The sequence below is a fragment of the Pteropus vampyrus genome, unplaced genomic scaffold (genome assembly GCF_000151845.1).
Source record: "Pteropus vampyrus isolate Shadow unplaced genomic scaffold, Pvam_2.0 Scaffold24, whole genome shotgun sequence".
NCBI lineage: Eukaryota > Metazoa > Chordata > Mammalia > Chiroptera > Pteropodidae > Pteropus > Pteropus vampyrus.
In genome coordinates, this window is record NW_011888805.1 from 11,493,294 (window position 1) to 11,506,895 (window position 13,602).

Below are 13,602 nucleotides of genomic sequence, written 5' to 3' on the forward strand. Positions count from 1 at the left end.
GTCTATGGCCATGCCACCCTGAACAAGCCTGATGTTTGATCTCAGAAGCTAAGCAGGGTCAGGCCTGGTTAGTACTTGGATGGGAGACCACCTAGGAAGACCAGGTGCTGTGGGTATAAATAATATTAAATAAAATAAAAATTATATGTACAAGTACATAATGTATAAATATGTAGCTACACAAATATATAATATATATGTGTATTATATGTAATGTGAAGTGGAATCAGAGTGTATAGCCTTAAATATTTTTATTACCAACATATTCAAAATAAATTAATTAAAAATTTTAAAAGCCTAGAAAGGAAACAAAACAACTGTCTTCAGGAAGTGCACCTATAAATCCACAATGATATAAATAAATGATGGAATGAATAAAGGGTTGGGTTGGGGGCGAGGAGAAGAGATAAATCTCCCTTGCAGAAGCATTCCAAGTAATGTATGTAGATATTCATCCTCAAGGAGGTGGAGCCTAACTCCACTCCTTAAATGTGGGCTGAGCATGGTGACTTCTTTTCAAAGAGTACAGTATGGAAAAGGGGTGAAAAACAATAATTTTACAGTGGAGAAACCTGAAAAATATTACTTCAGCCAGGTGATCAAGGTTAACATCAACAGCGATTAGGTCACGTTGATTATGTATACCACTGGTGTGATGTAGTGAAAACAGCACTCTACGTCTGTGGTCTTCCTCTCAAAAACTCTTAACACCAGTCTAATGAGAAAAACATCAGACAAATTCCATTACAGGGCCGTCCTACAAAATATTTGAGCAATATTAATCAAAACCATCAAAGTCATCAAAAAGAAGGAAAGTCTGAGAAACTCACTGCCAAAATGAACATAAGAGGGCATGAATGGGAGCCTGCAACAGAAAGACATTAGGTAAAAACTAAAGAAATATGAATAAACTATGGACTTTAGGAAATAAAATGTATCAGTACTGGTTCATTAATTGTGGCAAATGTAATACACTAATGTAAAACATTAATAATAGGAAAACTAGATGCAGAGTACATGAGAATTCCCAGTTTTTCCGTGAACCTAAGACTCCTAAAAAATATTTTACGTAGTTATTCTTTAGATTTTTATTATGTAATATTTGATACAAGCAAAAGAATATATGTAATTAATATCCAGAATAAGAATAACAATAAAACCCCATAAATCCATTCTTCTAGTAACGAATTAGAACATTACTAACAAATACTGAAGTCACCCTAATCCTATCAGTCTGCCTTTCCCCATCCTTGACATGATAATTTTGAGGTTTATATTTCCTTCCTTAAAAAACTTTTTTTTTCTACACATGTTTGTGAAGAATGAGTATATGTGCTTGGTATAAAAACTCAATTCCACTTTTTCTATTAGTATGTTTTTGGAAAATCTCTCACGTATATGAATGAAAAAGTTCCAAGTACTATACAAACAATTTTTTTCCTGAACATTTTGAGATTATGTTGCCACATGATGCCCCATCGTTTCTGAATATCCAGCATATCTACTTCCACAGTGCCTTGATCAATATTTGTGACTGGATGCTTGGGGAGGATCAGACCTTAGAATCAATTAAAATGGCCAAGGACAATCAGAGAAATTATGATACCTTACCGATTTGTAGAAATTCTTACATCTTGTATGTTATATATCATACATATTTTTGGTTCGTATCTTCTTCTCCATGGCACATCTGGGATGGTAGTCACGGTCTCTGCAGCCCTGGTTTCAGGATGGAGAGGAGGGTTAGCGAGAAGGCATCAAAGATAAAGAGAAACAGGTGAGCAACGGAAAAATAGAGTCTGTCCTCAGCCACCGCTGTGGGTGATGGCAATAATGCATTGAGGAAGAAGCACAAAAGGATTAAAATTTACCCCTTACTAACTATGAAGTTTTGGATAAATTAACCTCTCTAAGGCTCGATTTCTGCTACAAAAGAGGGGCGGTTTTGTCATTTACTTTATATAGGATCGTGTGGAATAAATGAGTAAATTCATGTGAGGGACTTGCTTCAGGGCCTGGCACTTAACCAATGTTTAAGCAATGTACCCTTTACAGTGAACCTGATGATATATACACAGAAGCCTTAGACAGTCTTGAAAGGCCATGAACACATAAGCTGATGTTTAACATATTATTATCTATTTTTTATAATGTACTGCAGCTCTGTGAAATACTTGAGAAGTCTCTTCATTCAGTTTGGAGACCAGGATACTCTCTGAGAGTGTCAGGTCATCTCCCACTTTCACTGATTGGCAAATGAGGACTTGGGGAGGAAACTAACTCAGGAGTAGAGTAAAAGCAGTGGGGATAACCTACCTGAACAACTGTCAAGGGAAAGATCCAGAGTTTTCTTACTATGGCTGGAACAAAGACACTTTCGATGCTAGAAAACTTCATAGATGGGAAATTTTTACCTTGTAACTCACTTATAGATTCTTATGATCCATCCACAGGAGAGGTGTACTGCAGAGTGCCGAATAGTGGAAAAGATGAGGTAAGTATTCTCACTCAGAGAAGACTGAAGTGTGCTTAGTATGTTGGTAAATTAAGAGTAACTTAATTTTCTACAGGTAAAGGGAGTTGGGAAAAGGTGTAGAACTGCTAAACATTAGCAGAAGGTAGAAGGTTTACCTTGTAACTGGACATGTATGGTACATGGAACAAATTTCAGGTTATTATACATAGAAGCAAATCCTTAATCTAGGCAACCTAACACATAGCCACAATTCGCAGACATTCCTTAATAGGTGTCTAGTAAAAAGTATTATTCGCAAAAATTATCAGTGTTAAGTACCCCCTCTTTATCAAGTGTTGCCTAAACTTGCCTCTATATCCATCGATTTATTTTGGATTATCCTCTAAGAATTCCTAATTTCTTCAAAGTAGCTAGTAAAGTAAAGCTGACAATTTCAATGGTGAAATTCAAAATCAAATTCCCATATATTTTTGGAGTTAGATTTAACAGCATCCTTTTTCTTATTCAAGTGCTTAATGTCACACACATTAAACATTTTTTTAGTGGTATAAAGTTAATTTTATTTGAATAATTTTGTGATCTATTTGATTAGTTATCAGTGATTGAATGGAGAATGTAAAATGTCTAGGATGATAAATGTGGCTGATGTATCTGTACTCATATAATACCTAATGGATTTTATTTTTTAAGGTATAAAGAACTAGATTATTTAAAAGATAATTGTGGCCTTCATATATAAGTAAATATAATATACAAGTATTTTTTGGAAGAACTAAGCTATTATTTTTCTATTGTTAATAATATTTTAAATCTGTCCACATTAAAAAACCTTACCTTGTGGATTAAAGTTTATCAATATTGGCTAATTTGTTAGTTAAACTGTAACCCACAAATTTACTTCAAATGACCTAAAATAGATGTGGGAAATCCAGCATTGTATTTTTCAGTCCTTATCTCAGAATGTTTTCCAAAGTGGTTAAAATATAAAATATGCCAAATTCAGTTGAAATATTTTCTGCAGCTAATGGCTCATGCATTTTTGAGTTATGGATGCTCTCGCTAGCAAAAGATTAGATATTTTGGATTTCCTAGCAATCTAGCTTGCAAATATTCTATCTGATCCTATAAATCCTATTCTTTTCTAGCTTGAATAATATGGTCATCATACAAACTACATGCCCAATTTCTCAAAAGATCACTCACAGAAAGTGCTACATACTTTGTATTCAGTAAGCCCTTTAATATGAATTGTCCCAAACATGAGTCATAGCCTACAAACTAGACTCTACTATTATCCTTATTTTACAGAGGACAGGATGCTAATAGGCTTATCTTTGATGCTTAGATCAATAGTCTCTCTCTCTCTCTCTCTCTCTCTCTCTCTCTCTCTCTCTCTCTCTCTCTCTCTCTCTCACACACACACACATCTGTGACATCTGTGGTAGCATTTGCCTTATGGCATTGCAGTTAGAAGCATAGCCTGGCTGCAAAGACCTGGCTCCACCACTTAGTATCTATGGTCTTGACTAAGTAGTCTCAGTCTCCTTATTTATATAATAGGAATAATAATATCTACTTCATAGAGTTCTGAGGATTAAATAGATTGGTTTTTGTAAAACTCTTACTGTCTGGAATATAGTAAATGCTTTCTAAGTATTAGCTTTTGTGAATATTATTGTACGTAGTAGATTAATATGTATTCTATATGAAATGGACATAAGACCTGTGTCATAAAACAATTTTAAAAATATGAATGGACCTGACTTTTCTGCTTATCAAAAAGAGTAGATTTTTACAATGACAGCTGTAAGAAGATGAGGTTTTTACGTTGACTGCTATAGGAATAAACTCCTCTCTTGTTGGCTGGCAACAGGGCGTCTGCGAGGCTGCAGCTCATGATGGAGAACACTAAAGCCCACATGTCCTCCTTCTTCCTGTCTGCAGAACTCTATTAGGGATTCAGTTTTTGAAATGAAAACATCGTCTTTCCAGAAATTTATAATTAAGATGAGAATCATTTTATACCTTACTTCGACTCATCTGAAAATGACTTTGTCTACATAAAGGAAGCAGGATAGAAGTAGAGATCAAATTTTGGGTGACAGGGCTAGGACAGGGCTTGGGTGGCTGAATTGTCAGGTCATGTGACCCAAGAAATAAGCTGTGGCTGTCTGAAGCCTGTGGAAAAGGATTCTGGGGCTGAGCCTGTGGGCCCCGTGGTGGAAAATGGCTGTAAGTGATTACAAATATTTGTCATGCATGTGAGAGGAGAGAGGATGGGACACAGTCTATGGATTTGCTTTCTCTTGAAAAGGCATTGCTTAGATATTGCCTAAGAAAGGAGAAAGGCAGCAGATGACCTGAGAATTCATTCTATCTGCATACATTGGCTTTGCCCATACCTTTCCATATATTATTTACGTGATTTAGCTCCAAAACCAGGTTCTGAAGCGATCTGTTCAACCACCCATACTCTTATCTCCAACAGAGACCTCTTCCATTGAGCAGAGACAGGCACAGAGCAAAAACTGTTATGCCATAGCAGGCCCGCTTGTAATCTTAGGAGCCACGAAGATCTGGGTTTGAATCCAGATTCTGCCAATTATTATCTGTGTGACCTCTGGGAAATTGAGCTGTCAGGCTTCCATTTTTCATCTGCAAAATGGCCATACCAATATTCTTGTTACAGGTATTTAAAGGGAGTTAAATAAAATAATTTGTGAAAAGCATTTAGCATTTTCTATTATATATAAAAATTAGTCAATAAACGACTAATATGACTGGGCATTCCAAGTAGGAATGACAGTCGGAGGATGTGTTTTCAAACAACATTTTAGACTTTATCAGATATGTCAGAGCTGGACTTGAGAGGTTCTACAGATCTTGACTAAGTTTCCTCTCATAAGCTATTCCAAAAAATTCTATATTTTGAAATGATCGAAAACGTACATCTGTTAAAATTCAAATAGCTTCTTTCCAATGATTCGATTGCCACATTCTAGATATCTTTGACGGAGCGTTTTTCTTTATATTTGTGGTGCCCCCTGCTTTGCAGGTCACGTCAACACCACTTTGTGGGTAACAGTACTGGGAAACTAGGCATAAAATAAATCGAAATTAGGCAGAAAAAAATTAGACGTGTATGGACCTGTGGATTCTGGATTCATCCGACCCCTCGGGAGCCACAGTCTTAAGGTGACCCTCTCTCCGGTTCGCTCCGGGAAGATAGAGGCGGCGGTGGAGGCCGCCCAAGCAGCCTTCCCGGGCCGGTCTTTCCGGAGCCCGCAGGAGCGCTCGCGCGTGCTGCCCCGGCTGGCGGACTTGCTGGAGCAGTGCCTGGAGGAGTTGGCTCAGGCCGAGTCTAAAGACCAGGGTGAGAGCCCTCTCTGCCGGCCTTTTCCGTTTCAGTCTTCACAGCTCTCGCCCTAGCAGAGCCGGGTGTTGAGCGCAGCTGTCTCTTAACCAAATGCTTTATGGAAAGTGCAATCCATTAATCAGATGCTGGCGATTCATCCTCTCCTTCCAGTTTGTCAGATGATCTCTTGCCTCTTAACTGTAATGGATGGAACGGGGCCCTTTCCTCATGTTACCCCTCCTGGAACCAGCAGGCCAACAGCCCCAACATGTGCTTCTCATGGCAGAGGCTGAGGCTTTTGCCTCATTCTGTCGCTAAAGTGACTCAACCCTGAACCGAAGTTCAGGAAGCAGGGAAATAAATACACTTTGGTGGAAAGCATTGCAAAGATGTATGTATGTCAAAGGGCATGGATCTGGGGAGAGAGAGAGAACTAGAGTTGATCCTGTGATCTTACAGCAATTCTGGGTGGAGAATTCCAAAGCAAAGGTAATTTGAAGAGCAGTTGCACGGGCAAGTTATTTAGAAAGATTTCTGAGATGTTACTATTCCACTTCCAACACAGTTACCCAATTTTTAAACTCTCTCTCAGAGGTAAAGGTAAGGTAATAAATGTCTGTAAATCTTTGTAATAATATCTGTTAGGAAAAGCCAAGATCCTTTTAAAATTATACGTGTGCGGTAAACCAGTCTGAAGTTAGGAAGCAGCCTGACTCCAAGCTCTTAAGAAAATATTTCCTGCTGATACTTTGGACGCTGCAGAATCTCCCTGCATCACTAAAGATAACTAATAATCCAGATAAGCTTAGTTGTCTCTTTTTGTTCAATCCAGGAGCTGGGATGTATATGGAGTATAATATGGGCGATCAAGTGCCACACAGCATCTTGTGCCAGGGGTCCCCATCAGTCGTTCTGTCACATGTCCATGTTAAAGACTCTGCCATATGTTAGGGGATATTTAATATATATCACGTGTTTATCAAAGTGGTTTTTTGTGATGTCCAAATACAGCTGTCTTAACACCCACCATTCCAACCTCTTTGTAGCATGTATAAAGCTTGTGATTTTTGAATTGAAAGAGCTGGCAAATTCATGATACCTATGAATTGTTCAGTCAATAAAGCAAAGATTCTATGACTCAAATTTAACCCTCCTACCTCATCATATAACCTCATATCTAATTATTTCATGGTTTTATCAAACCATAATCAATACTGTATATTCAAATAACGACCATCCCAGACTGGAAGGAACAGAGGTTACTTCAGCATGAGTTCGGGTACGTGTGTGATAAAGTGTCTCCACTGTCTATGGAGAAATACACTGACAGTGCTTGCTGTTGTTGACTTCTTATGGGGAAAACCATAACACTGGCATGAGGAAAAGAAAGGAGCCGATTTCTTCTACTTTGATTGAAATATAATTAGCCTTAAAAACTGATTTCTGGTTTATTTTCTTTGTGTGCAGTCCCCTACTCATTCCTAGAACATTGTTCTTGGGAAATCACAGGGAAAGAATGATGCTGAGAGTAAATTCACAAACCAGGCTATTTTTCCCCTTGTAATTAAAAAAAAAAAGTTCATTTCCAGGGAGTGTTATGGTTAAGGGCATAGATTTTGGATACGTATGTGGCAAGTAATATAACCTTTGTGTCTTTAGTATTCTTACCTGAAAAATTGGGAGAATAGTTTGATTATGTGTCTATATATTTTTATATCAAATAAATTAATAAGTATAGGATAGTAAGAACAGGCCCAGGTATATGGTAAATAACCCTTGACTGAATTATCTACTTCCCTCATTCATTTCTTTGCTTCCTGCCCTTTGAGGATATGTGAATATCTGCAATGACTCAAAATGTCCACTAGATGTCATTGTTTCCTCTTAGAAAAAAAAATCCATATTTTACTAGTTACATTTTATGACAGAATATAAGTTAAAAGAAAAAGAAAATGGGACATTTCACCACTTTGATTATTTGAACGCTTTGGAAATGGTATTTTCAAGGCCTTATGAGAAGCTCAAACATCCTCCTAAGAAGTATGCTAATACATTATTCTGCAAAAATGTTGTTATCCCCTAAAGAAATGTAATAATATAAAATATGTTTATTTTTATAGCATAGACTGGAGGGCAGATTGTAAAATAAGGTTAATCCATTTACTTATTCATAAGGTAATTTTTAAAAATTTGTTTTATGGTTGGAAGCCTGGACAGTTTGAGACTATTACATGAAGACCCATTCTAGATGTTGGTTTTATTACTTACCTAGCAAACCTATCTGGTTAGGATACAACTGAGAACCTAGAGCTAATTTTTTAATGCAATAATTCTCTAGATTTTGCAGTCTCAGAACCTATTTTCTCTTATTTTACAAATAATTGTAAAAAGCTAGAGATTTTATGTCTCAATCTACAACAGATCAGAAACAGAGATGGAGAAACTTTGAAGAAATAGTAGCTGGCAGTTTAATGATGAGGAGAGAGAAGTTTAAACAAATGTAAGAAGCAGTCCATAAATCTCAGAAGTCATCACATTCTGAAACTGTTTAGTGACATGTGACAGGCTTTAAGCCTGGGAACTCATACTGCTGTTGTTATAAATATTTTGTAAACTATCAGGAAAATGAGTAAACTGTATGGATTATAGTTTCAAAAGGCAGTGATGTCTGTAATACATTTTAGAATGATTTCCCTGCAATTGGCTACAAGTCAGCAAAGTTTAGGATTTTGGAGCTTAAGTTTCATGCAGCATAAAGGAGTTCTACCTTAATAAATCCCATTGGGCAGACCTGCTTTGAGGGGCATGTCGTTGGTGGCAATGCTTCTGCTTTCCTCTGTTAGCTGGTCTGAGCTGTCCCTGGAATTTGCCACTCTACTTGCTGACCTGGAAGACTGTGCCCGCGATTGCTGCTGGCAACGCTGTGATAGCCAAGCCCAGCGAGCTGACTTCAGTGACTGCGTGGATGGTGTGCAAACTCCTGGAGAAAGCAGGTAATTAGGTGTTCGAGTTTGAAGGAGGCACAGGAGTGGCTTTGGGGGTATATGTTTTGTAGGCTTCAGCTCTCTTAGGGTCACTGACATCTGAAAAGTTATTTTGGATAGAAATCTGCTCAGTAGCAAAGTAGATTCCAGTGCCGTCTTTGGTTTTTGTTTCCCTGATTTTTTTCTGAGAAATGCCCTTCATCCATGGGGTTCGCTCACACGGCTTCCTCTCTTGAACCCAGGATGGTGCTGCTGCTGCACAGTTCCTCCCTGCAGGGGTCAGCTGGCAGTATCGCAGGAAGAGGGCATGCAAGAGGAGTATAATGTCAGGCTTAAGAGCCTGAACAAATCAGTCTCCAGCCTGCTCCAGAGAGTGTCCTCAATAGTCAATTTAAATCTTATGTTTGAATCACAAGTTAACCTTGATGAAAGTAAGACTATTGCTAAGCAGTTCTCTGGTTTGCGGAACTATAGAATACCTGATAGAAAGAGTCTGTTTTCGAGAGAATTGAGATGCTACATCCTTCAGTTTTCCCTGCATTTGGAACTCTTACTTGGATGCAGATATAATGTGGCTTCATGTCCTCTCTTTGCTAGTATCGTAATGGCCACGTTTAGGGTACATGCCTGGTTTAGTTCTAGGGTGTTCCTGATGCTGCATGAGAGTTGGGAGATAACAGGCAGGAGGCCATAGCTTGTCCTCAATGGGAAAGCCCCTTGCTGTTAGGTCCCTCAGCTTGTGTCTTTGCACAGCCTGGTTAGGAATGGTGGGTGGGTGGCAGGAAAGAGGCTGTCTTTCTGTCTCTGCCAGTCTCCGCCGTGCCTGCTTCCTTCAAGCCCACAGAGAAGGTACTGCCGGGCTCACCCATATCCACTGAGTGGGTAGTTGTAAAGAGCCCATCTCTCTCTCCTGGATACCTTTCCTCTCAAAACAAAAACATTCATATTGGCTTCCAGGAAAGATGAGTCAATTCTTTACTCCAGAATGACAGGTTAAACCATGCCTGTTAGCAAAAAGCACTGGGCCTTAAGATTCTGGTTTAGCCACTCATTACCCCGTGTGCTAAGAGGAACGAGACCATCTCTAGGTTTTTGAGATGATGTCTATGGATGCCCTAGGCCTCAAGAGGGTGTATGATATGAACATGCCTACCTCTTCCATGCCTACAGCTTCTAAGCCCCCAGATTCTCTACCACATGACTCACATCTACATAATCTTGCTTTAGAGCACTGCGAGAGAAACTTAATAGTGTAGGGAAAAGAGAGCTAAAGTCACCTGCTAATGCATTCAGGATATTTAAGAAGCTAGCTCCTCTAGTCCTGAGTGTTGAGATGGATGACCTTCCTTTAGAGTAAAATCATTTAAAAAATTATGCGACGAATACCTCTTTAAGAGTCCTGGAATATTCATTTTCTTCTTTGGGGCACCAAATGTTTGCCCTCATTCCTAGAGCCTCCACTGATGGGTTTTCTGGCCCTTCCTATTAGTTTTTGTTCTGCTCTATTTAAGCTTAAACTTCTTGTCACCCTGCCACATCCTAGCATTGGATGGGACCTCGTTCTCTCCATTATCTGTTAGCACCTACCCTGAATTTTACCAAATTGTTATTGGCTGATTAAACTACCTTCCTTATCTTAAAACTAGAATTTCTTAAGGGTAGAGATCAGATGTCTCTAAACAATTTCCATTAATGCCTTGATCAAATGGCAAAACGATACTGAAGAATAATGGCCAGTAGATAGCTCTTAATGCATTAACATCGGAGCTCAAGGAAATGCAATCAAAAAGTTATGCTGGTGTGTAGAAGACCATCAGCCCGCTGAAACAAGCTCATTTTCCCGTGATGATAAATATGTGATGTTTCTATGTTTTCTCTCACCTTCTGTTAAAATGCTACTGTAAACATTCCAAGTGATTCGGTTCATTTTTTGCCTTTGAAATTTATAAAGCCCAAGAGTCTCCTGGCCTCCAACCCCCTATCCAAACATCAGATAAATATCCACATACCCAATATTTGATGGAGATGCAGGGTCCCATTCTGCCAATGGTGAGAAACTTGTCCTTGCTTTCCTCCCATCAATCACAGGGAGAGCTGCACCCCTAAGCATCTTCTTTGCCGCAACTCAGGACCCAGCCTCTTTCTCATGGTGCCTGGTTCTTGGCCTACCCTCATCTGGTAGTGACTTATGATCCAGAACTGACCTAAACTGGATTTCAACAAGTATGCACACTGAGTTTGGAGGGGGAGGTCATGAGAAGTGAGGCTCTGCCAAATACCATCATGATTCACTGAATCTTCCCACTCACCTTCTTGAGACCTCACCCAAATGGGGCCTTGATTGTCCCTCAGCGTGACTGGGCTAAGGCTTTGTGGGAAGGTGTTTTGGATGATAATTGATCATCAATGCAATATTATTATTTATACTTTAAAAGCATAGTTTTGAAGAGATAGTTTTAATCCAAGAGAGTAGGTTTCTATTGAGAGAACATCTAACTTGAAGCAAGGGAAAGGTACTAGGAGCAGGAAATTAGTTCAAAAACTTTATACACTGGAGGATTTCTGCCCCTACAAAATTCAAGCCTGAAGAAATAGAGGGAATAAACTCAACCACCTCCAGGCAAACCATATGAACCTCCTGGACACAACACACTGCACACAGGTTGTCTTTCTGAACACTTAAAGCTTCCTGAAGTCAAGCACCATTTGTAATGTGGATAATGTACACTAAACATTCATTCATTCATTCGCTTACTTAATAAATGTTTCTTGACCTTCTACATCCAGTTTTGCCTTTACAGGTTGTCATTTAACCTTACTTTGCCTCAATTTTCTCTTTGGTAAAGTGAGGATAGTAATACTACCTACCTAATAGAGTTGATGGGAGGTCTAAAAAGTGTGAATCGCTCACAGCAATGACTGACCTACAATAAGCACCCAATAAATGTGAGTGCACATTTACTGGCATTAATTCTCTATGGCAAACTAGGCTGTGTGCCGCAGATACAATGGAGAGCAAAATATTATTTCTTCCCCCAGCTAGTATACCTTCTAGTGCCAGGTAAGTAATAAACAGGTAAATCCATGGAACATGTAAATAAACATATGCAGACCTAGGTTAAGAGGGTCTTGTGATAGAAAAGAGTGGAGCATCTGTTTTTGGTTCTTGGCCTTTTAAGTCAGACCTGGAGTGTAATGGTGCTTCTATATCATGAGGCACAGGACCTTCAACGTAAAACTTACCTTTCCGAGGAAACCCTCCTTCACTCTTCCGGGCCAAGACAGTCCATCTCTTCTCCGGATGATGCATGATTTAGTCTCCCCTCTCCATAACATTTTCACACTCAGTGGTGACTCCTGGATGCCAACTTGGAGTGGGGCTCTCCTCCCTCCTAGGGCTTGGAAGGTATCTCTGCATCCTCAGCCCCTGAGGCCTAGTTAGTTTTAGGGAATGAATTATGTAGAATGTTCTGAGGCAAAGTGCCTGGAGAAATCCCACCTAGGGTGTACTCTAGACCGAGGTGATGCTATAGTCTTTGCTTTGCTGTTAAACCAGAGACAGCCATAAGAATTTCCTCCCTCCCCCATTCAAGTAATTGGACTTTCAAGGAGAATCTCCATGTAACCTGAAGTCCTCAACATACTGAGAAGAATTACTTTAACTGATACTGTTTCCCATCCAGGTGTTCCACCAGGTATGGTAAATATTGTGTTCGGAACAGGGCCCAGGGTAAGCGAGGCCCTGGTGTCCCACCCAGATGTGCTCCTCATCTCCTTCGCTGGGAGCCAGCCTACAGCCTAGCAGATCATCCAGCTCAGCGCTCTCCACTGCAAGAAGCTCTCCCTGGAGCTGGGGGGCAAGAATCCTGCCATCGTCTTTGAGGATGCCAACCTGGAGGAGTGTGTTCCAACCACTGTCAAGTCCAGCTTTACCAATCAGGTATGTCCTCTGGGTTTTTTGTTTGTTCGTTTGTTTTTAATTCTGTGACCCTGTCACACTGGATCTGTTTCATCACAGTGCAAAGCCGGGAGTGAGAAGGTCAACTCAATGCTATTTCAGTGAAAGGAGAATCGTTATATCATGTTATTCCATTGACCATCGGTTCAATCTCAATGCCAATCTGTGGCCTTGTAGAGTCACAACTTCTGTTCAGCAAGCTCCTCTTTGTGAGTTACACAGTTTTTTTTTCAGGGACCAGCCATGGGCAAAATGATTGATTTTTGCTTTTCCAAGCTTCTCCAGACTTATATTCACAAAGTTGCCCCCAGTTTCTTTTTGCTATCTAAATGTCCTATATCCAAAAAACTTTATTCTCCTCCCCAAAACATCACAAATGCATCCTCATACTTAGAAATAAATACCCGAGCCAGTCTAGAACTGGTTTCTTACCTTAGAGTGATGGATGAGCTTCAGAAAACTTTGCATCTCCTGAAACTGTGTGACAGTTCTTTTCCTGGGGCCCATACTTTTCATTAGAGTCTTCAAGGCATTCAGAACATGGGATAAGATATATTAGACTGTAAGCTTCATGATGAGGGCCACTGTGCCTGCTTCTGGGCAGCGTTTTAACTTTAATGCCCAGGATAGTGGCTGGGATGGAGCAGGTATGCGAAAAATACTGAATGATTTTCTCCAAAGGGTGTATTTTATTTTATTTTATTTATTTTTTTAAATGCCTACAGCACCTGGTCTTCCTAGGTGGTCTCCCATCCAAGTACTAACAAGGACCAACCCTGCTTAGCTTCCAAGATCAGACGGGATTGAGCTTGTTCAGGGTGGCATGGCC

The 13,602-nt window shown here is 39.6% G+C and overlaps 1 protein-coding gene and 2 pseudogenes across 1 annotated transcript in view; 2 read left to right on the plus strand and 1 right to left on the minus strand.

Moving 5' to 3' along the window:
• On the plus strand, positions 1-116 carry LOC111737172 (annotated as a pseudogene).
• Positions 117-2,210: 2,094 nt separating this feature from the next.
• Positions 2,211-13,602, plus strand: part of ALDH8A1 (aldehyde dehydrogenase 8 family member A1) — a 25,986-nt gene continuing 14,594 nt past the window's right edge. Inside the window, 4 exon segments of the mRNA XM_011356236.2 lie at positions 2,211-2,494; positions 5,702-5,855; positions 8,675-8,824; positions 12,499-12,755. Of these exon segments, the coding sequence (XP_011354538.1) occupies positions 2,357-2,494; positions 5,702-5,855; positions 8,675-8,824; positions 12,499-12,755 (699 nt within the window). The 5' untranslated portion in view covers positions 2,211-2,356.
• Positions 13,490-13,602, minus strand: LOC111737247 (annotated as a pseudogene).